The following is a 22884-nucleotide window of genomic DNA, read 5'->3' on the forward strand; positions in this document are numbered from 1 at the left end:
TATTTCGTAATGGGTAATGTTGCTGCCAAAAGATTGATACTCTAAGCACTTTGTGGAAGCCTTTCCGAATTTGCTACAGAATGGGCCTTAGCCCTCAACATGTGAGACAACTGGATGAGTCCTTAGATTTTCGTAGAAGGCTTCCCAGATTTTGTTGTAGGATGAAACAGGCCCTAGTATACGAGAATAACTCCTTATCTTTCAGCAAGAGGCTTCCCATATTTGCTGCAAAATGAGTTTTAGCCCCCAGCATGTGAGACAACTAGATGAGCTCGATATCACCCTCTCTTGATGTTGATGCTCCATCATGTGGTTCATGCATTCTTCAGTAAAAAAGTTAGATGCCATAGATCTACAAGTTTCCATATTGTAGAAATTCTTTGTTGCTAGAGAATTTGGGAAAGAGTTACTTCCCAAACATGTTTTGGCTTCGTTCCACTGCAGGCACAATTGTTTCCCATGTATTTTCTACTACATATGATTGCGGCTATAGCTCCTTTGCAGACTTTTTCCAAAAACTCACAACCATGGTTCCTTTGCTGGTTTGATTGAGTGTAGCCCCCATTATGGGCTTTTGCCAAGAACTCACAACCATAGTTCATTTGCTTGCCTCTGCCCAAAAAATTCATGTCCATGATCCTTTTGCTACTAAGATCCATATTCCTTGGAGTTCTTCTTTGTCTACTTTGAGTATGGGCATATTTAGATGGAGCTTGCTACGTCTCTTGCTTCATGGTTGGCTAGTAATAGCCAAGAGTAGAGGCTTTTAATGTAGAATTTTCCCATGACGTGCCAACATCTTCCTGGGACAGCATGCTTCTTTATTCCTGTGGCAGAATGCCCTTGTGGCAGAATGCCTTCAATAAACCACGTAATAATTTTCTTCAGCAACAAGATAAGCAACTTTATTCACAGCAGAATGTAAGCAATTGTTTCTTTTATTTCCCTCTTGTACACAAGCTGAAAGAAGGAACTTTGAGTTTGTCACTGTTGAAAAGTTTTACTAGGATGAGACATGGGCATCAATGAGCTTCATGAGTTGAAGAATTCTGGTGGAGTTGCATAGTTTGTAGTACAAGTTATCTGATACATTCTTTCTCAAAAATATCATAAAGATCATGATCATTAATGTCACTCTAGGCATAAATCCTCCGAGGTGCTTCAAAGAAAACTTCTCAACTCTTCAAGGTTGTTGAATCGGTTTGCTAGACCCAATAATGGACAAAGAGCAGTTTGCGCAGCTTGTAGATTTGGGCTTCTTTATGGAGAGTACACAATAACTAAGTGGTTGGCTTCATTCCAAGGTCTGGATGCTTTGGACACTTCACCATCCTATCACATGCCTTCACTGTATTCCTTGGTTGAAAGCGGATGTTTCGATATCACCGAATCGATTACTTCTCCCTCCTCTCTTCATTGATACTTATATATTTGCTGATGTAGTAGCAAAAGATTGATTCAGCAAAAGTGAACACGAAAGGCTTTGTATGCACCTCTCTTGCTTTGGGAACAAGTCTCAAATTTGTTGAATAAAATCTGGACTCAAATTTCTTGCTGTAGCAGAATCATCCATTACCCTTTTACACATCTTCACACTGCTGGTGTTCTCATGAATTCTTTATGGGACAATTATCACTTTTGTTGTAGAAAAAATCATGTTGGATTTGTGATTGCACTTAGAAAGTTCAAGAATTCGATGCTGAATTTTGTAGTAGGATATTCAGCGAAAAGACTTGCTGGACTCAATAAAAAATTCTGCTACAAAACACTCTGCTGTGAACATTTTGATGAGATAGCTGCACTTTGGCTTCTGAAACTTTCTGCCATAAAATATTCTACAGATGAGCATTCTACATTTTTGAAATTTAGCAGATTTTGTTGTAAACAACCTGCCAAAGGATCTGTACTTTCTGCTACGAAATTTCTGCGGTAGGACATTCTGCACTTCTGAAAAAGTCTACTGGAGGAAACATTCTGCACTTCTAAAATTCAGCAAATTCTACTGTGAACAGTCTGCCGAAGGATCTATACTGTCTGCCACAAAATTTCTGCGGTAGGACATTCTGCACTTCTGAAAAAGTCTGTTGGAGGAAACATTCTGCACTTCTAAAATTCAGCAGATTTTGCTATGAATAGTCTGCTGAAGGATCTGTACTGTTTGCTACGAAATTTCTGTGGCAGGACATTCTGCACTTCTGAAAAAGTCTGTTGAATGATACTTCTCAGAGGAAAAAACTTTATTCGCCACAGTGTAGTAATGATGAAGGTTTTCCTTTGGCTTCTATAGCTTCATTTTTTTTTCTAGATTTTGGCTCTTGAGGGGAAGTAGAGCTAGAATCACTAGCATAAAAAAAAAAAAAAATGATTGAAACCTTGTGAGGGAATGAAGGGATTTTTGTCCTATAAGTGCTGGACCCGAAGGTGGAGATGGAGGGAGTTTAGAAAGCTTCTAGTATTTCTTTAAAAGGAATGAGAGCAAAAAGGTGATAAGTGGTCATTTAGAAGAGTTGCATGTTTGAATAAGTGGATTGCCACATGTCTTACATGCATGACAAGAAGAACAAGTGGCATTTAAAGGATAAGACCAAGTGTTTGTAGTGATATTTTGCTACCACATTTTGAGGCAATACCATTGAACATCCTGCTGCAATATTTCACCATAGCATTTTGCTTATGATACTGCTCTGTTTTAGCGTTGTTGTGTTCTGCTACAGATTTCTTCTACGGTACTGTCCTGCCATAACGTTGCTGCAATATTCTGCCATAAATTTCTACTACAATACTGTCTTTCCGTAACGTTGCTGCAATATTCTGCCATAGAATTCTGCTCCAACACTGTCCTGCCGTAACATTATTGCAATATTCTATCATAGAATTCTGCTACAATACTATTTTGCTGTAATGTTGCTGCAATATTCTGCCGTAGAATTTTGCAACACCATTTTGCTGTAATGTTGTCGTGATACTCCACCATAGGATTCCACTATGGTACTGCTGTGATGTTTTGGAAACTTTCCTGAGAGTATAGCTTGGAAGATTTAAGAACATCTGCATGTCTTGCTTTGGTAAGGACTTGGAAACATGTTTGCGAGGGAGAAATATCTCATTCTCCCCATCTTGATCCCAACTCCCCAGTGGAGTCGCCAATTTAAATGTGTGGGCATTTTTTGCAAATATTGGACAGTGTTGCCTGCCGCTACACTAGGCCCCAAAGTTTTCTAGATCAGGGAGTTGGGACCGGTCCAATAGTAACCCTCCTTGGTTCGGCTTGTGCACAAACAATGAGTCCAAGCCCAAGGGAAGACGCTGCAAAGTGGGCTTATTTCTTGTTTCTGCCGCAGAAGGAATTTTCTCCAGAATTTGCCGCAGGTCTAACTTCTCTGCTATGCAATAAAACTATCTGTTGTGTAGTAAAACTGTTTGCTGCAAAAGCCGTCTGCTGTGCATTAAAGTTGCCTACTGTAAGGCCTTCTACTGTACAACAAAGCTGTTTGCTGTGAAGTTAAGCTTTCTGCCATGATAATAAAGCTATTTGCCGTGCAGTTAAGCTTTCTGCTATGTTAATAAAGCTTTCTGCTGTAAAGCTTCCTGCTATGCAATAAAGCTACCTGTCGCGTAGTAAAACTGTCTACTATGCATTTAAGCCTTCTGTCGTGCAATAAAGCCTTATGAAGTATGAATGACTACTCTTCATTTTTGCTGCAGAAAAACTTTTTTACTTCCTACACATAAAAAAATTTAAAACCCAAGGAAAATATCAATCGAGCAAACGTTAGGTTACATGGGTTAGCATATTCTCAAATATATACATAAACATATTCATAAATATACTTATACAGGTGCACAGAACGTGAGAAACAAAGTATATGTATATATATACTTATGGCAGGATCATGGGTCCAAAATAAAACACGTAACAACAAACATAGAAGAAAGCTTCGGCAGGAAAGGTTTAGATAACACGGTAAATACAATAAAAAGGTGCTACAGCAGAATAACTAGTACAACAAGTAAAAAAAACCACAGCAGGACAACTGATGCAGCAGACATGATAAAAAACGTGTTACAGCAGGATAATTAAATACAGCAAATATAAGTTTTAATGAGTGAAATTAAATATATTTGTGATCAAAATCAAATATTGAGTCTTCCCATGGAATAAGTAAACCAAGAAGGAACCTAAACCCTAAATTGAACAACCTTGTTATAGGCTCCTGCCATAAGCTTTTGTCATCAAAGTTGTGCATTTTGGAGAATAGGCCTAAATGGCTACTAGCTATCATTTTTTGGAGACTTCAAAGAGTGGGTTTGCTAAGAGGGAGGGAAAAAATGGTCTATTGATGCATGCCCCTATTCTTGCCGCGTTTTCTCTCTTCTTTTTACCACTTTCTTTCTTTCTCTCTGTTCTTTTTTTTTTACTCTCAGTTTCGTTACTACTCTCTTGCCATAAGTTTTTTTTCTCACTTGGGTCTCTTCCCTTAGGTGCTTCCTCTCTTGGGTTTCCTTCCCATTGGGTCTCCCATCCCCTTCACCTCTAGGTTTCCTCCCCCTCCTCTTTCATCCATGGCTACCTCCTTTTATAGTGAGCTAATTTAATGGGATTTCTCCTTTTTACCTTTAGGGCTTCACCAACTATTTTTGGTTCCTTGTGGGCATCCATTCAAGACCACCCACTAACCCATGGGTTGCCCCGACCACTGTACTTGCTGCACCCTTACTCATTTCACGACAAAATTCCTTTTTGTTTGTTCTTGCTGTATACTTCTACTCTAGGTTCAAACGGATAGGGATTGGGCTACCTCACTACCTAGCTCTATGGCATGCATCAGATGGTCCCAGCCATCCACTATTTCTTTTGGGTAAGATACCATCCCAGCAAGGCATTTTCCCTAAAAGAAGTTATGGCAGGAAACCAAATATAGACCCCCTTTACCCCTCACCACCAAACCACACCCTCTAAATCTCCTTGACCGTGGGCCCACCTCCCTTGTATTAGCTGGGTACAGGTTGGTGGTGTCCCGGCCCTTCTATGCTTGCTCTGTTGTCTTTTGTTTTTGTCTCCCACGCCGTTTCCGCCGTAGCAGATTTGTTTTGTTTCTGCCTGCTACGTATTCTTTGTCTTATTTCATCATGCGTTTCCTGCTGCATTTGTCATTTTCCTTTGGTTTGACTTTTCTTTCCTTCACGTGATTCCTATTGCTGACACTTCCTGCCGTTCCTTATCGTGCTTCTTCATATTAGCTTTCACGTCTATCTTCTTTATCCAAAAGGATTTGGGCCTTAATGGGCCAAATGATGTTGATTGGATCAAAGGATCTTGGGCCCAATTTATCTTCATCTTCCGAAACCATTCTGCCAGAAAACTGTATTTTGCAGCTAAGCTGTATTCTGCGGCAGATTCGTATTCTGCAGCAGATTCGTATTCTGGAGCAGATTTGTATTGCTGCAGCTCGCTTTCCCATGCATTTCTTTCTTTGGACCTCTCTTGCTCTTTGGTCTTCTTGGTGGGCTATTTGGGCCTTACTTTTCATTGGGCTTTCCTTCACATGAATTTGCAAAAATGGGCATCAACAAATATCATCTAGTTTATCATTTTATAAAGATTAAATAATATATTTATTTGTAAAATTGCTAATTTAAAAACTTCTAAATTTTGGCTAAATTAAAAATTAAAAAAAATATTAAAAAAAAAAAACAGTTTGCACTTTACTCCCTCACTTTTTTTTTTTTTTCCCACACTCTTTTTCTAACGTGAAGGGATAAAGCTGCTCCTAAATTTGTCCCTCAAGTTTTTTTTTTTTTTTCCCAAACGTAAATGGGTAAAACTGCTTTTTTTTTTTCCTCCTAAATTTCTCCCTCGATCTCACCTCTTTTCTTTTTTCTTTTTTTCTTTTTCTAAAGTGAATGGATAAAACTGCTTTTTTATTTTTTATATATTCTTTCAAATAGATTTTTTTTTTTTATTTGGGCCCAAAATACCCCTACATCCTAGGGTTAAGTAGGGGTAAAATTTGGTAAAAATGCTTCTTTAACTATCAAGTAAAACACTATCTATAGAATAAGACCACACTCATTGGTTTTCAAACTCAGATTGTTTCTTCCTCAGTTCTCTCAATTCTCTCAATTATGTGTAATTTCTTTCCACCATTATCATCTTTTCTATTTGCTCTTGCTTAATGGTATGTGTATGTCAATGTATATTGCTCTTTTCTATTTTGCTATTTTTGTTTAAAAAAAAATAAATCGAAAGCATTCTATATAACTTTTTAATCACAACCACGGCAACCTGTCTATGGTTGTGATTTTCGCAATTGGTTTATGTAGAATTTGGTACATTACTACTTTGCCTTTTCTTCATTGTTTTTAAAAGCTTAGTATTACGATTGTTTTTCTTTGTTGCAAGGAGGGAACCTACAGACGTTTGCTTTTATTTTTATGAGTTGCTCTTTCGTATTTGCTTTCCTGTATTTGGTTTATAATTGGGTTCCTTACTTTGTTATCATTATCATTTCCATATCATTAACTTATCTTATCTTTTTTTTTTTTATGAGTAATTAATTAAAGTAGTGAATATTCTAAATAATGAATTGTGAAAGCAAGTTAAAGGGCGTGTAGTAGTAGAAAGTAGACACTGACGGAGAGATAGAAATACAATCCATTATGGTCAGTTTGATGAGTAATAAATTGTAAAATAATCTAAATAAGTAATTATTTCTTTTTCTTCATTATCACTCTAATTAATTACTCCAAGTATTACATAATCTAAAATTTTCATGAATAAACCGTTAAGTCAAACTCATTTTATGTATGTTTTGGTTTCAGTATTCTTTGTGATTAGAATTGCGTTTATGAACTTTACAGTCTTTGAATGTATTCTAAGTGGTGCTCTCTCCTCCTTCTATTCTTTTTCTTTTTAATGTTTGTTGTTTTTCTTATATTTAAGCCTTACTATTATTTTTTGTCTTTTTTAAAGGGTGACATATCAACAATTTTGTTAGATTGCACATTAGGCACATTGGATGAATTCGGGTAGAGGCTTTACAAAAATTATTGTATGATTTAAGGCTCACATAGAGTGGTAGTCAATCTATCAAGTGGTTGTTAAAGACCTTTTTTTTTTTTTTTTTTTTTTTTGTAGATATCCTACCAATGCCTATATTTATAAGTGTAACACTACATTTTCAATTAATTGAAACTGTTAAACTTTGGCTTCATTTTTCTCAATCTCATCTCGTTTATATGAAATTTAATATTGTCTTTTGTCGTGCCTTTAATAGCAATTTTTTTAAAAGAAAAATACATTTTTTAAATTAAAAGATTTATTGGTGATTTAATAGTAGATGCTAATGTTGAGAGCCTTTCTTAGTTTCTTCTTCTTCTTCTTCTTCTTCTTCTTCTTCTTTTTTTTTTTTTTTTTATAATGTTGAGAGCCTTTCTTTGTATTTTGGGGGGGGGGGGGGGGGGGGGGTTGTTATATAAAGCATTTAAAACTTTAGTTATGGCTGTATACTATATGCCTATCTTTTAGGTTTAAATATAACTACCATTTAAAATTTTTTAAAAAATTGATAACGTAAGTTTTTAGCATTTTAAACTTTAGTTTTGGTTGTATACTAAGTGGTTACCATTAAATATAACCTCATAACTACCATTATTTTAAAATGAGAAATGATATGTTCACAACATTTTCACAACAAATTCTAAGTTGCAGGTTGTTACTGGTTGTTATTGTTGGGGCAAAAAAGTAATCTTAGTGTTAGGTTCAAATTTGAACCAATAACAACTAACCACCTATGATTTGTTGTAAAAATGTTATGGACGTAGTATCTCTCTTTTAAAATTTATTTTAAAAAAAAAAACAGTTGACAATTTGACAAGCTTTAGCATTTGAAAATTTTGTTCTTAAATTATAATAGATGCAAATTATTAACTTTTATCCTAAAAAATAGAAACGCTTTTGAGCGCGTACTACCCAAAAAATAGAAAAGGCTCTAAGCATGTGCTACTCAAAAAAAATTTTAGGACTCTCTCACTCCCCTAGAATTTTTTGTGATTAAAAAAAAATGTAGAAACTCTGAATTATGGTGAATAAAAATTAATTTTTACAAAAAACAATTAAGAGCCTTTGAGCACAGGCGTGCTCAGAGGCTACTAGAGAATTAATTAACTTTTTATGTTGAAATCTTTCAAGATACCATATATAGAGTCTGTTTGGATAGAACTTATTGCTGAAAACTGAAAAAACTGTAGCAAAATAATTTTTAAATGTGTAAAAAGTACTGTTCATGCCCAAAAAGTACTGTTCATTGGCCTAAAATCACTGTTCATGGCCAATGAACAGTGACAGACACGCTGAAAAAAAAAAAAAAAAAACCAAAACGTAAACGCAGGACGTGGACGTTGAAACCAAACGCCCTCATAAAGGTATGAAATAAGTGTATGACTTTGCGTTTGCATCCATCTTTCTTTGGAAATAGAATTTATATTGAATTAAAGTCGATCATCCATCTCAAATTTATGGGCGCACATGCATTTGGATTCAGATCCTCTAGAGTTCCTAGGGTACTCTACCAAGTAGAGTACCCTAGGAACTCTAGAGGATCTAATGAAATCTACTGGTTAGGATTAAATCATTAAAGAGTGGTTAGGATTTAATGAAATCTACTGGTAGAGTACCCTAAGAACTCTAGAGGATCTGAATCCCATGCATTTGGTCATCATGGTGGGGTTCAAGAAAAAAGAAAAAATCGTCAATTTAAAATTCTAAAGTCTAAACTTTAGGTTTCGCTTTTTAGATGTGAGATATATTAGATTTTTTTTTTTCAAATTTAATTATTATAATTAATTTATTATTTTGAGCAATTCAGTACTAAAAATTTTATATTAAAAAAACCAATTATATTCAATGGTGAGATTCCTGCGTTTCAATAATTAAAAAAAAAAAAAATTCAACTATGTAATTTATTGGTTAATGTGATTGTTTAATTAAATGTAATTAAGAAATTGTAAATAAATTTTGTACTTATTAGTAATCGACCTAGCATCTTATTAATTTTCATCACAGCATGATTAATTTTGAACAGGGATGAGTGATTCATTTCAATGATGAGTGCATTAAATATTGCATTGTTTTTTATTTAATTTTTTGAGAAGAAGATTGTGTTGATTTGAATGTTGAGAAATTATCAATTTCATTACTATTATTTTTTTATTTAATAATTTTTTTTATCCACATAATTTATGACTATTATAGTAATGAGAAGTTCAAAAAAAAAATTTCTAAAGGATATTGTTTGTTAAACACAACTTGTTACACATAAGTTTGTGTGTACAGTATGTGTTTAAGAGTATTTAGCCATCTTAATTTCTTGATTGATAAGTTTACAACTTACATTATTTTTCTATTTTAGGGCAACAAAATATTCTAAAATTGTTTCTCAAAAAAAAAAAAAAAAAAAAATATATATATATATATATATATATATATATATATATATATATTCTAAAATTTGAAAATATTCACTTGATCAAACTCTAACCACAGTTTGGTGGTAAGGAACAATTTTTTACCAACTCACCCCAAAAAAAGGAAAACAATGATTAGGATTTGGTTAAGGGATTTTTTTTTTTTTTTGAAATATTCTATTTCTAGTTTTAACATAAGGACAAATGTGTATTTTTCTTTAAATTTCAACAGAGGGGCTGGAGTGTTATCTCCCTAAAGGTTGGGTTGAGTGTCATTCCCATAGACACTAACAAAACCATAATTTTTTGGGGCAGGGGAGGGCAGGGGAGGGGAGGAAGGAGGAGAATGTTCAAAACTCAAGGGAATCAATCTCGTACTGGAAGCTATACCGGTTTGACCAGTGGAATAATATATTTCGGTACTGGTCAATATCGGTGTCCCGTTTTGGATTTACCGTTATTATATATATATATATATGTATGTATCGATGTGTGTGTGTATATATATATATATTATAATAAATATAAAAGTTTACCATAAAATATTTCCTCAATTCAGAAAAAATTATTCATGGCTTTAGACTTTAGTATTAATTAAAAGAAAAACAAAAACACAAGGAGGTTTGTACAATTTCAATATATATTTCGATACCAGTACGGTACATATAGGCCGGTACCGGTACGGTATTGACTACCTTGTTCGAAACTTATGCCCCTTTCCCTCCTCTAGTGCCCCATATTTCAAGGAGGTTTGTACAATTTATCATAAACTAATCACAAACACATGTAATTAATGGAAAGCTTTGAAATATATATGTACACACAATAGTGTTAATAATAAACTATAAATGTCATTGACAATATACTAGTTGTGTGAATTTGTCATGATATTCATTTTTCATGAACCAAGTTCACTGTTCCTTCAATTAATTTCTTGTTGTGTCATATTTACATATTAATATAATGGTGAATTTATGATGTGTTAATCGAGCTACATCAAAGATCAATCAACTACATTGTGTTTGCAAACTTCATATGGATCTTGTCATCTTGCTCTCGAGAGCTTTGTTAATTGGTTCTCTCTTTTTGGGGGTAATTAAATGGATCTTAGACGAAACGACAAAAAAGCCTTATATTCGATTCACTTAATTTCCTTGTGAACCGGCATGTTTGAAACATAAATTTAGAGTATATTTTACTCCCTGCTACCAAAAAAAAAAAAAAAAGAAGTAAATTTCACTCTTAAAAAAATCAAGTCTTCAACTGATCATTAAAAAATAATCTTCCAAAAAGGAATAGATTTTGTTATTATTCGTGTCATCAACATACATGTACACTGTTCATATATGGTGTTGTTGCTTATTAGGAAGCTTTTCTTCCAAAAAATAACTTATTAGGAAGCTATTACTAACGGACGATGGTAGTACAAGTCTTCAACTGAACATCTTCAATGGGCAGCCTATCAGTGGGGAAGGCACAATTCACACCTTGCTTCTCAGGCAACGAAGCACATGGCTTAGGAGTCACTTTGCTTGTCACTCCAGCAATATCAGTACAATTCCATGGCAGTTTATTTTGCTCCAGATTCATGGTCATGGTCACATTAGAAATGCATATTCCAGTGAAGGGATCACCCGTAATTCCGTCAAGTCTTCCAGCAAAGGTAACGTTCGTCGCCACCACATCTCGATAATTTATTCCATTAATCTCTGGAATTGCTTTTAGGTCGAAGTTAGGGTCGGCATGTTGATTATAATTGCCTGCCATCCAGAAAGCATACTTCATATTCTTCAAGGTCATTCTTCTAACATAGATGTCTTTGACATAACCTCCTCTTCCAAGAGCAGTCTTAACTCTGACAGCTGATTCGGTATCAATGGCTGTGATGTCTTCAGCTCTAACATCTTGGATTCCGCCAGACATTTCGCTACCTAGAGCAATGGTGGCACTGAAAGGAGAAATGCAGGTAACCCTTCTGATGATTAGGTGCTGTGTAGGAATTCCATATTTGTATCCATATTGATCCCAACCACTTTTCACGGCAATGCAATCATCCCCTGAGACTATATAGCAGTCCTCGATACGAACGTTTGAGCATGAATCTGGAAACAAAACGGGAACATAGACTCAGCAATAGTAAATTGTGTCAACGATCGATGTCATGTGAAAATGATGATTATCAATCGTAAATTGTTACCTTAGGTGAAAAATATGGAGAAAAAAATGTTGTGTTTCTATCATTAGTCCTTAAAATAGGTGAATGGCAAGGGAAAAGTAACAAACCTTTCAACCTCACATTAATCAAAGCAATTAGGACAAGTGCCAAACATACCTGGGTCTATACCATCGGTATTAGCTGAATAAATTGATGCAATGATTGTGAGCCCTTTGACTATTATATCACTGCTGTAGATGGGATGGACAAACCATGATGGAGAGTCACGTAGAGTGAGATCAGATATCTGGATCTGATTGGAGTACATGAGCTCAATCAAGTATGGTCGCGTCACGTTGTATTCTTTGGCACGGTACTTCGTCCACCAAGTAGCACCCTGGCCATCAATCGTGCCATTGTTACCTAATATAGTGCCATTACAAATGGCATCCATTAGACATTGTTAAAGCCAAAAATAATTCTTAAAAAAAATATAAGAGTTCTAATTACTATATAATTACCCGTGATTATGACATCAGTGAGATTTGTCCCAAAAATGAGAGCGCTTAACCGTCCACCAGGTGCATCCCTTCCTCTTCCATAAGAAGGCAACACAGGAAGAGGAGGCCATTGTGTCTCATCCTGACCATTTGATCATGCATGAGTATAGCAAACGATGGTTAGAGAAACAAATAATCAAAGAATATAGTTTTACTCTTTTATAGTTAGTGTATACCTCAATTCTGTTTGTGGTAATTAATTACAAACTATATATATGGATAATTAGCTAGTTACAACAGAAATGAAGATTTGAAATCTAGATATATTTGCTAAAAACACAAAAAACTGGCTAACAGTTGAGCTACAAGGATCTTGTCAGCTACAAATAATAACTTAAGTTAGTGTTTTCCCTTGTTTTCAGCTTCGGATCAAGTAAAGGCCAATACATTTTATGACAAGTTGATTTTAGCAGTTCCTTGCTTTTCAATTATCATGCTATAATGGTTCTGGTTTAATTTCATGACCAAAACGTGAGGGTGTTTTCAAATTTAATGTAAAAGGAAAAATGTAAATAAGCCCCCCCTCAACTATTAGTGTGTTTGAAATAGCTTATTTTCTTTTAATTATTTTGCTCAAAACAAGTTCGCAACCAAACTTTTTTCATCTAACAAAACGATTAAACTTTAAATAAATAAAACAAACAAACAAACTTTATACCTGTGTTCCAAGAATAACAGCATCTTTTTCAATAAAAAGGGTGAAATGGCTGGTGAGATTAAAGCTTCCAGTTAACCATCTTCCAGGTGGTACAATAAGTTGTGCCCCACCATCCAATGCATATCTGCTTAGATTACGAATTGCAGCATTAAAAACCTTTGTGTTTAGTGTTTTTCCATCACCAACTGCTCCAAAATCAGTCAAAACTGCAGTATGCTTTCGACAGTTTAGTGCCTGATGCACTAATGTTTTGCTATGTAAACTGCATTCTGCGACTCTTAAACTTAGCATTCCTAAGATGACAACCGCTGAGAGAACCTGTACAATTGTTGTCAATTATCGTGTCAACTTTTATTTCCCTTTAATAAGAAGGAAGAAATGCTAATTTTTATACCACTTTCACAACAAATTCTAAACGGTAAGTTGTTACTAGTTTTAATCTGAACCTCATTATTAAAATTATTATTTTTTACCTATCAGTAATAGTAAGTATCAATCTGGTTTCTGATATTTGTTGTGAAAATGTTATGAATTACCATTTCTCTTTAAAAAAAATCATAAAATAAAATTTTATAAATAAAAGTATAAAGAGAAGTATTACGTCTATAACATTTTCATAATACTTTCACAACAAATCATATGTCGTAAGTTGTTATTGTTTCTCATTTGAACTCATCACTGAAGTAACTTTTTTGCCTACTCTGTGACAACCAATAATAAATTGCCACCTATGATTTATTGTAAAAGTGTTGTGAAAATATTAAGTACGTAACATTTCTCAATTACAAAACCAAGAAAATATTGTATTAAAACCTAAACACAAAGCAAGAAAACCTAGTAGTTTGGGGAAAACGTACATTGGTTTTGAACTTTAGAGATAGCCCCATGTTGTGAGAAGACTTGAGGAAGAGAATGTTTAAGATTGATTTTCATTATAGAAGAAATTAAGAGGGAATTTATAGAGTTGTGGGGTGAATTTTGGAAGGATATCTGCGTCACATCTATCTTTGGGATGGTCATATAGAAAATCACGTATTCTGTTTCCATTTTTTTTGCAGAGAATTAACTTATATATAGAAATTATTTCATGATTATAAAAATATATATAAATTAATTCACTTTTTTTATTTGATAGAGAGATTTTTTTTTTAAAAGGAAAATTTTAATAGAGTGTCAGGTTAAAAGTTAGGTACCACTTTTCAGGTGTTATATATTAGATGTTTGATGTTATCTTTTGTAAACAATTTAAATTTAAAAAAAAAACTGTTAAATTCAGTTATGTAATTTCCATCGTTTCAGTTATATAGTTGGTCAATGTTGTTATATAATTAAATAAAATATACATGAGTAATTTAAGTAATTGTATATATTTATGAGAAATATATGTAAAAAGAAGAGAATTGTTCTGTTAATCTTGACTTAGTTGAGTTTTCTGGGCAGGGGTAGTTAGTTTGCCAATTGTTGTATTGGGTGTTGCCTATATTGGGTAGGGGCGTATTGTGGGTGGGAATTTGGTTTTGCTGTCTCTTTTTGGCAGTTCAGTTGAACTGTTTTCTTACTATTTTTTAGTCGATAAGATTTGCTTATTCAAAAACTAAAAAAGATTTATGATTTTATTATTTGACCCTTTTTTTGGAAAGCTTAAATATTTGACCTAAAATCTTATTTTCATCGCCACATGATTAATCTTGAACAACGATGGTTGATTGATTTCAATGACAAGTGCATCAAAAATTTCTTTAGATTGTTGAGAAATTATTAATTTATTACTGTCATAGTAAAGAGAGTTCAACCCTTCCTAAAACCCTGATAAGTTTACAAGTTACAACTTGTGTTATTTCTTCATTTTTAAAGTTTCAAAATATTTTAAAATTTTAAAATATACCCTTAACTAAACCCTAATCATGATTTGGTGATTAGAAATAATGCTAAACTAAAAAAAAAGTTTCTCCTATTAAAAAAAAAAAATCAAAAACAAAATCTTCCACTAACTATGGTTAGGATTTGGTCAAAGGAATTTTTTTTTCAAAATTTGAAATATTCTACCCATTAATATTAGAGAAGTTCTAGGTCCATAATATTTTCACAACACTTTCATAACAAATTCTAGATAGCAGGTTGTTACAGATTTTTAATTTAAATTCACCACTGAAAATAATTTTTTACCTAGTACTAGCAACAACCTGTCACCTGAAATTTATTGTGAACATAGCATTTCTTGTTAAGCCCTTAGCATTAGATAAATTTTTTTTAGCTCAATAGTCCCTCTCTCAACTGAGAGTTTTCACTTCTACCAAGGTGTCATGGACGCTCATACCCAAATTTCTCTCTTTTCCGCCATCACTCTTTCCCATTCTCCACTTATTAGTCTAAATCCCTTGTACTCTTCACCTATCATAGTCCTTTCCTATCACTATTACACCCAAGGTTGTCAAAATCGGGATTATACGTAGGATCGTGGAAGGTAGGTAAGATCGTGAATCGTAGAATCGGATCGCGGATCGTAAGATTTTACCTATTTTCAGATTTTAAGCAAAAAAAACCTATTGATAGTGATTTTGTATGTTATATAATCACTTAAAATATGAATCCATCTATTAAAAAGAAAAAAATTGCATCATAAAATGTAATTTGCACGTACTACATCGTTCTTATGTCAATCTAACGAAACAAAATATATTTAACTTTTGACATATTGTATCCAAAAAGTTTAGCACATGTTTAATTAGCAACTAAGTACCAAAATATTATCTACACATATGGAAAATGTTTTCCAAATTCTAAGTTCCAAATCCAATATAAGTTAGGCTAGTTAGCATATAAAAACTAGCTAACTACAAATTTACAATATGAAATCCAAAAGAGAATTCTCAGTCTAAGGTAAACTAGCTAATTATAAATATGAAATCCAAAAGAGAATTCTCATTCTAAGGTTCTTCTAATCTAATCACTGTCATTGTCATATCCCATTTCATCATTTATATCCTTCCTAGTATCAACATCCATGACGTAATCATCGAAATCTCTAACTCTCTCAAAACTAGGTGGGGGCCCATCACTATCATCATCATTAGAACCATCATCATTCTCATGATATTCATCACTAACATCAAGAACTAGCACACTTATTCCTTTGTCTGCAACTCTTGAAACCTCATCATCACCTAACATTGATAACCAAAATACACAAATTTTTTTGATAAGTAAAGTATACAAATATAAATTAGTGATCAGTGGTCACACATTAAAACCATATATAGGTAACTTGTATAAATATTAGCTATAAAGGAAGGCTTTAAAGTTATAAATTAATATTTTCATTGTCTTCATCAAAATCTGCACTATCATCTTCGGAATCTACACCATCTGCTGCTAGCCACTCATCATCAAAAGACAAATTCTCCAAACCAATTTCTTCTTTTGTACTCAATGGTTTAGCTCTTTTCTCTTTTATCTACAAGTTGTACATAATGAAGACCAAGTCATTCATTTTTTTCTGGTGTAAGCGATTTCTCCTTTTTGAATGTACCTATAGTTGTAACAATTTTAATTGGGAATTCTCAAACAGAGGGGAGGGGGAGGAAACAAACTTTTAACTAAGAAAGAAAATGGAAAATCATCTTATCATAATATACCAAAGTCATTTGGTCTTACCATTTCAAACGCTTTCCAATTTCTTTCACAACCAGATGAGCTACATGTTAAGCTCAATATTCTTATAGCAAATTTTTCAAATCAGGACAGTCATCTCCATATGAGTCCCACCACTCAGCTGATACATATATGAATTATAATATCTTAGTCTTAAGAATATAATCTACAACTAATAAAGATGAATTTGAATGTAAAACAAAAAAATGAAAAACAAAATTGTTACCTGGCTGTTTAGTATTTCTAGTTAGTATGGCAGCTTCAATACCAAAGAGTCCCTTTGCTTGTTTGAATTTTTCAAGTTGGACATCTATTTTTTTCCTATCATTAACTTCTGGAACCATTCGTTGAAGACACGTATACAGTCCTAATTTAATATCTGAACCCGGATCAAAAACAGGTTCACAATGAATAGAAGGGTTCAAATAGTATCCCGCAACAGGCAAAGGCCTATGAAGTTGTATTTCCCATCGATCACCAATAATATCCCATATCTCTTTGTAACTACAATTTAAAACAGTGGATATTATATTAAAAAAACAATGACTATATATTTAATAAGCTAATGAATTAAAAACAAATGTAAGTTTAAGGAAGATATAAATAAAATGGTTACCTCTTTTGAACATTATTGAAATTTTTCTGTATTTCTTCTTTTGCTTTTTCCATTTCTAGATAAATGAATCCCATTGGAGGTGTATCAGAGTCAACCATGCAAAATACCTTTAAAAGGGGTATTGCAGCCTGCAAGCATTTGACAACAAGTCGCCAAAAGCCGTTGTTATCCATAACTATGGCATGAATTCTTTTCCCTTCTTTTGTTTTTGCAAATTTACTACACCTCTATTGTTCTAAAGAAAACATTGTCATCAATTCTCCTTTGAACTCATTAAGGCCTGACAATGTCAAATATGATGTTGCAATTCTAGTGACAGTAGGTCTAATCAATTCCCTTCCTTTAGTGAAATCCCACAACCAATTTAAAAGCATAGCTCTAGAATATATGTATGTTGTAATCTTCTTCCCCTTTGCAATTGTGTACTAATGGTCCTTAATCTTTTTTTCAAAATCCTCAAGCATCAAATCCAAGCAATGGGTAGCACATGGAGTCCAAAACAAGCACTTTCTCTTCTACATCAACATCTCTCCAGCTAGTTTGTAGTTTGTAGCATTGTTAGTCACCAATTGCACAACATTCTACTCTCCAAACCTATCCACAACTTCATCTAACATTTGACAAACTTTTTCAGCTATTTTAGATATGTTAGATGTGTCTATAGAGTATAGGAAAATGGTTCCTTTGGGACTATTCACCAAAAAATTACAGATGGATCTCCTTTTCTTATCAGACCAGCCATCAGACATAATTGAACAACCTATTTTTTTTCCATTCAACCCTATATTCTTCAAGCATTTGTTGTGTAAAATCTACCTCTTTCTTCAAGCATGTCTCCCTAATCTCATGATAGGAAGGAGGCTTGAGGCCAATTCCAAATCTTGAAATCATATCAATCGTTCGCAGAAATTTCGGATTTTTGACACAATTAAAAGGGATGGCACTAGTGTAGAAGAATCTAGCAATTTGTTGGATCACTATATCACGTTCTCCTTTTTTAAACATACGATTCATTGTTGCTTTTTTTTATAACAAACTTATCCATGGAGCCTATGTGTCTGCCCCTCCCTTTTGATGAATGTAGTTGTTGTACTTCAACTAATTCATCATCACTATCATCATCCTCTTCTTCTATAGTATACCACCTTTTCTTTTTTATAGATACTTCAGCTTGGACATTCAAAACAGCCATAAATTTTTCCTTCACCTTTCCTGGCACACTAGGACAAGCTGAAACATTTTTCCTAGTCCCAGTTAAACGATGCTTTAGCCGATATATGCCCCCACTATGAATTTCTTTACAATAATTACATTGAACTTGCCTTGAATTTACTTTAACACCATGATCCCATCCCAAGTCAAACCTATTTCTTGGTGCATTTTTTCACTTAATTTTCTTTCTATCCAAAGTAGACATTGTATATTTGTACTAGAGCTGCAAAAAAAGACACCAAGATATAGAGCATGCTCAAAAAATCACACACAAAGTTCTAAATTCTAATTGTGTTTACTAATATTTCTCAAAGAATCAAATACTGAAGATCCTGTTTCATAATTTTTCAAATTTTACTTAATTTAGTTAACAAAATAGAAAAATAAAAACCTTAAAAGCTTTGTCAAAATCATATACACAACACAACAATCTGGAATCAAGCTACCAAAGTACAAATAAATGATAAACTGCTAACTACTAAAACAAATTACCAGAAAGCTTAAAGGCAGCGATGGCTCACGATAACATCATTGAGAGGGCTGAAAGGTGCTTGGTTTTTGACAGAGGACTAAGGAGGCGCGGGACAGAGGTGCTGGAGCTTAGTGTTTCTAAATATTTTAGGTTTTGTTTTTGAAAACGTTAAACTTAAGTACTATAGGTTTTTTTTTAGATTTTATGTTGACATAGGGGTAAATTTGGGACTTCAATTCATTATTGGACTTCTGATAACCCGTTAGGCTTGTGGGTTTAGGTGGATTATCTTACCCAAATGAATCCCACTTAAAAATTAAAAAAAAAAAGCCCAAGCCAAATGATAGGATCGATAGAATCTCATACGATCCTACGATCCTATACAATTCTACACGATCCTACCATTTTTGCCCTGCTACTATTTAAACTTTTTGGTGAGATGGGGTCGTAAAGTTGTGCGATTTTGACAACCATGATTACACCCACTTTTTTTATGTATCTTGGAACATTGTGTTACACAATTCTGAGGTGCTAAACCCCTTTCTTGCCTTTGCTCTGTCCTTCTCATAACAAAACAACCCTTCACTTTTATGCTTCTTCCCTTTCTTCTTTTCCTTATTCACTTTACCTTTCCCCAAACTTGGGTTCTTTTTGAATTCTAACCATTTTCCTTTTTGTTTTGGTTCTCTAAGTAACACTCTTTCTTAAGTCATTCTCCTTGTCTTGTTCACTTGTTCTCTGAACATAGGGGACCATATAATAATACATGAGTTTGAATGGATTGAAAGCAGTGGGTCAAATGTTAGTGGTGGCCCCTTTGCTGTAAATTCAGACTCATCCTCACAGAACAGTGATGCAAAATAAATTCCCTTCACAAGACACCTGTGATTAAAGAAAATCCTGACAGTGTGGACATGCAACGAGATTTCTGGAGCCATTTTGCTATTGGCTTCATTCTTGACTACAGGAAGTTCTTAGTCCCTTACTTAGAGCAGGTAATCAACACTGCATGGCGAATCAGAGGAGGGGTTTCAGTTGTAGGTAGAGATTATTTCTTTTACTTAATTCGGTTTGAATTTGAGGAGGAGGATTTAGATCATATGTGTGCTGAAGGACCTTGGGCAATGGATGGTGCCTTCCTTGTTCTAGAGAAATGGAGGCCAAACTTGGCTCTCAATAGATTACAGTTAAACTATGTCTCCATTTGGGTACAACTCCATGGCTTACCATTGGAGTACCAGTACCCTGAAATAGCTAAAAGGATGGGTCATATGATCGGTTTCTTCAAAAGGGTAGATTGGGAGGATCGTATACCCCGAAATATCAAATTCATGCGTGTCAGAGTGAGGTTAGACCCAACTTATTGTTATACTTTCTTTAACTTTTCCCCTCCCTTTTACATTTTTAACTTCTCACTACTATCTACCTTATTATCACTTTTCATCCATCCCTTTATCTTCTTTTATTTTTGGCTTTTCTTATTCCCCTCCTCTTAATATAAATCTACAATTCTCTTTTTAATTCTATACATAGTTTTTCCCACAAACATTAGGTTATTTCTCTCTCTCAAATTTGTTTTTTTTTTTTTCATTTTTGGTGGATTTTTAATTTATTTTTCTTGCATCTTTACTTTAGGTTGATGAATTTTTCTATTATTTAGAACTCTACTTTGGGTTGATGTGATCAAACTTTGTGTTTTTAAGTTGTTATCTTTTTTTATTCTCTTTAATTTCATAAATGTTATCATATTGCATTATAAAGGTAGTATATAAAAATATAATATTATTTTATTACATAATAGGACTAAGATAATTTTGTGTCTATTACTATATATTTTTTTATTTTTACTCTTTCAGTTCTCATATTATTTTCTGTAAATTTTTTATTCTTCTCCCTCATATTGGTTATTCTCTCTCTCTCTCTCTCTCTCTCTCTCTCTCTCTCTCTCTCTATTGATTTTTTATTCTTTCTTTCAAATCTACTGTATTATTGTGATTTTTAAAAGTCTATTTTGTGTTCATATATTTTGGTGTTGTATTTTTTAGTTCCCCAACAAGTTCACCTTCTCCCTTCCCCCCTCCCCCTAGTTTTCTCTCCATTTTAGTGAGAAAAAAAACTGGCCCTGCCACATTTTTTTCCTCTCCGGCCCTCCCAACCAAGCACCCCTTAAAAATCATTTCTCTCCACTTTTCTCCCCTCAATTTTCCATCCTCCCTAAAATCCCTCTAAAGAAACATACCCTAAAATTAATTAATAACTTCCTTAAATATTACATTTGTATTTTCATAGCATTTATGTTTAAAAAGACTTTAACTTAAATTTAGTCATATCAAAGTGTACTAAAATGCTACGTTAATGTGGCTCAACAAAATTATAGCAATAATAAATACTATGCTCAAGATTTTAGATATCATGAGTTTGATATTGTATTTTTTTTTATAATAAATTTAGATTTAGAATAGATGCTTTTAACCTAAACATGTTTTTTCCCCATTATATAAGTGTACAAAAATCGATCAAAGTGGACAGAATGTATCGAAAGACACCAAATTGGACCGAAGTGGACCTAATAGGACCAATGTTGGCTGAATAGGATCAAAGTGGACAAAATGAACCAAATAAAACCAATGTGGACTGAATAGAATTAAAGTGGACAAAATGGACTGAATAGGACCAGAGTGGATTGAATGGACTAAATAGGACTAAAAGGCACTAAGTAGAAGTATAGGACCAAAGTGGACAAAATAGGACCAATGTGGAAGGAATAGAAGCAAACTGGACTGAATAGAACTTTAGTGGACAGAATGGACCGAATAGGACTGTATAGACTGAATATGACCAAATTGGATTGAAGATGAAAAAATGGACCAAATAGAACCAATGTGGACTGAATAAGACTTTTGAATATTTATCATTTTTATTGCATTTTAGGGCGCATATTTCTAAATTTCAATTTTCTTTATATTTTTTTACTCAAAACTAAAGAGTTTAGCCTAAATATAATAAAATTTCACACTTTTCAATCCAAAAACTTAAGAAAATATATATATATTTTTAGCTAAACTTGAAAAGGCAACCAACAAAAAGAATTAATTTAAAGCCCAATTAGTTTTCAATGGACTGAAATGAATTGACCAATTGACCAATTGAACCAAATTGGACCAAAGTAGACCTAATTGGATCACATTAGGCAGAAATGAATTGAATAGAAATTGTTTAATTTTTAAGGAGAACAAATTATCTTCAACGTATTTTAGATAAAAAAGTATACATTATATTACAATACTAAATAGTTATTTATTCCCAAGTATTGCGTGGGTCTACAATTAGTTTTTCATAAACCAACTCTATTGTTGTTGGCTTTAGTTCAATATGTTTTGAATTTATCTTTTTTTTTTTTCTAATAAAGTTACGATCTTCTCATCTAAAAAAAAAAAAAAGTCTATTGTTTTTCCTTCTATTAATTTCTAGTTGTGTCACGCATATCTACATGTAAATATATTGTTGTATTTATGATGTGTTGATGTAGCTTCATCAATGATCAATCAACTGCATTGTGTTGGCAAATTTCATATGAAGCTTTGTCATTTTACCGTTCAGAGCTTTCAGCTTTGTTGTCATGTTGTACATAGCTTTGTCAATAAGTCGTATTTAGTACCAGAGGTCCAAAATCTAGTAGATGACTTAGGTGCATCATTGTTTAATAAATTCCATAAATTTAAAGAGTATCGTTAGAGATATAAACTTTTTTACAAACTACTGATGTGATGAGTGGTTATTGGTAAATGAAAGAGTGATGTTAATGGTGAGTCTAGATAAAAACCAATAAGAAGTTGACAACATCACCAGTTTATAAAAATGTTCTGAAATTGTTTGTGGCCGTAGTACTACTCCAATTTAAAATATGATTCACCAACACCAAGTCCAATAATCCCATTAAATTCCTTGTGATGCTACTTTTGTTTCATTCATTTTATCTTTGAGCTGACATGTTTGAAACATAAAATTTTCAAGTATATTTCACTCTCTTCTCAAAAAGAAAAAGTACATTTTCACTCGAACAAGATGGCATTGGTAGCAAAACAAGTCTTCATC

At 33.4% G+C, this 22884-nt stretch overlaps 2 protein-coding genes across 2 annotated transcripts; one reads left to right on the forward strand and one right to left on the reverse strand.

The window, feature by feature from the left end:
- Positions 1–10802: 10802 nt before the first annotated feature.
- Positions 10803–13162, reverse strand: LOC142620180 (putative polygalacturonase; the record flags this gene model as incomplete). The annotated part of the gene is made up of 4 exons (XM_075793587.1): positions 10803–11567; positions 11798–12043; positions 12142–12262; positions 12839–13162. Coding segments are annotated over 4 exons (1386 nt in total), but the record flags the coding sequence as incomplete, so codon positions are not given.
- Positions 13163–18829: 5667 nt separating this feature from the next.
- Positions 18830–22421, forward strand: LOC142620181 (uncharacterized protein At4g02000-like). Its single transcript, XM_075793588.1, has 3 exons — positions 18830–18864; positions 19757–20137; positions 22319–22421. The coding sequence occupies exons 1-3, from the start codon at positions 18830–18832 to the stop codon at positions 22419–22421; spliced, it is 519 nt and encodes a 172-aa protein (XP_075649703.1).
- The last annotated feature ends 463 nt before the right edge of the window (positions 22422–22884 follow it).

The sequence above is a fragment of the Castanea sativa genome, chromosome 12 (assembly GCF_040712315.1).
Source record: "Castanea sativa cultivar Marrone di Chiusa Pesio chromosome 12, ASM4071231v1".
Lineage (NCBI taxonomy): Eukaryota > Viridiplantae > Streptophyta > Magnoliopsida > Fagales > Fagaceae > Castanea > Castanea sativa.

Excerpts from the sequence above, each read along its gene's own strand:
- LOC142620181 (XM_075793588.1), top strand. The coding sequence starts at position 18,830 with ATGGCTCACGATAACATCATTGAGAGGGCTGAAAG. Across the intron at positions 18,865-19,756 it reads ATCATTGAGAGGGCTGAAAG|GAAGTTCTTAGTCCCTTACT; the intron begins GTGCTTGGTTTT and ends TCTTGACTACAG. Across the intron at positions 20,138-22,318 it reads TTCATGCGTGTCAGAGTGAG|CTTCATCAATGATCAATCAA; the intron begins GTTAGACCCAAC and ends GTGTTGATGTAG.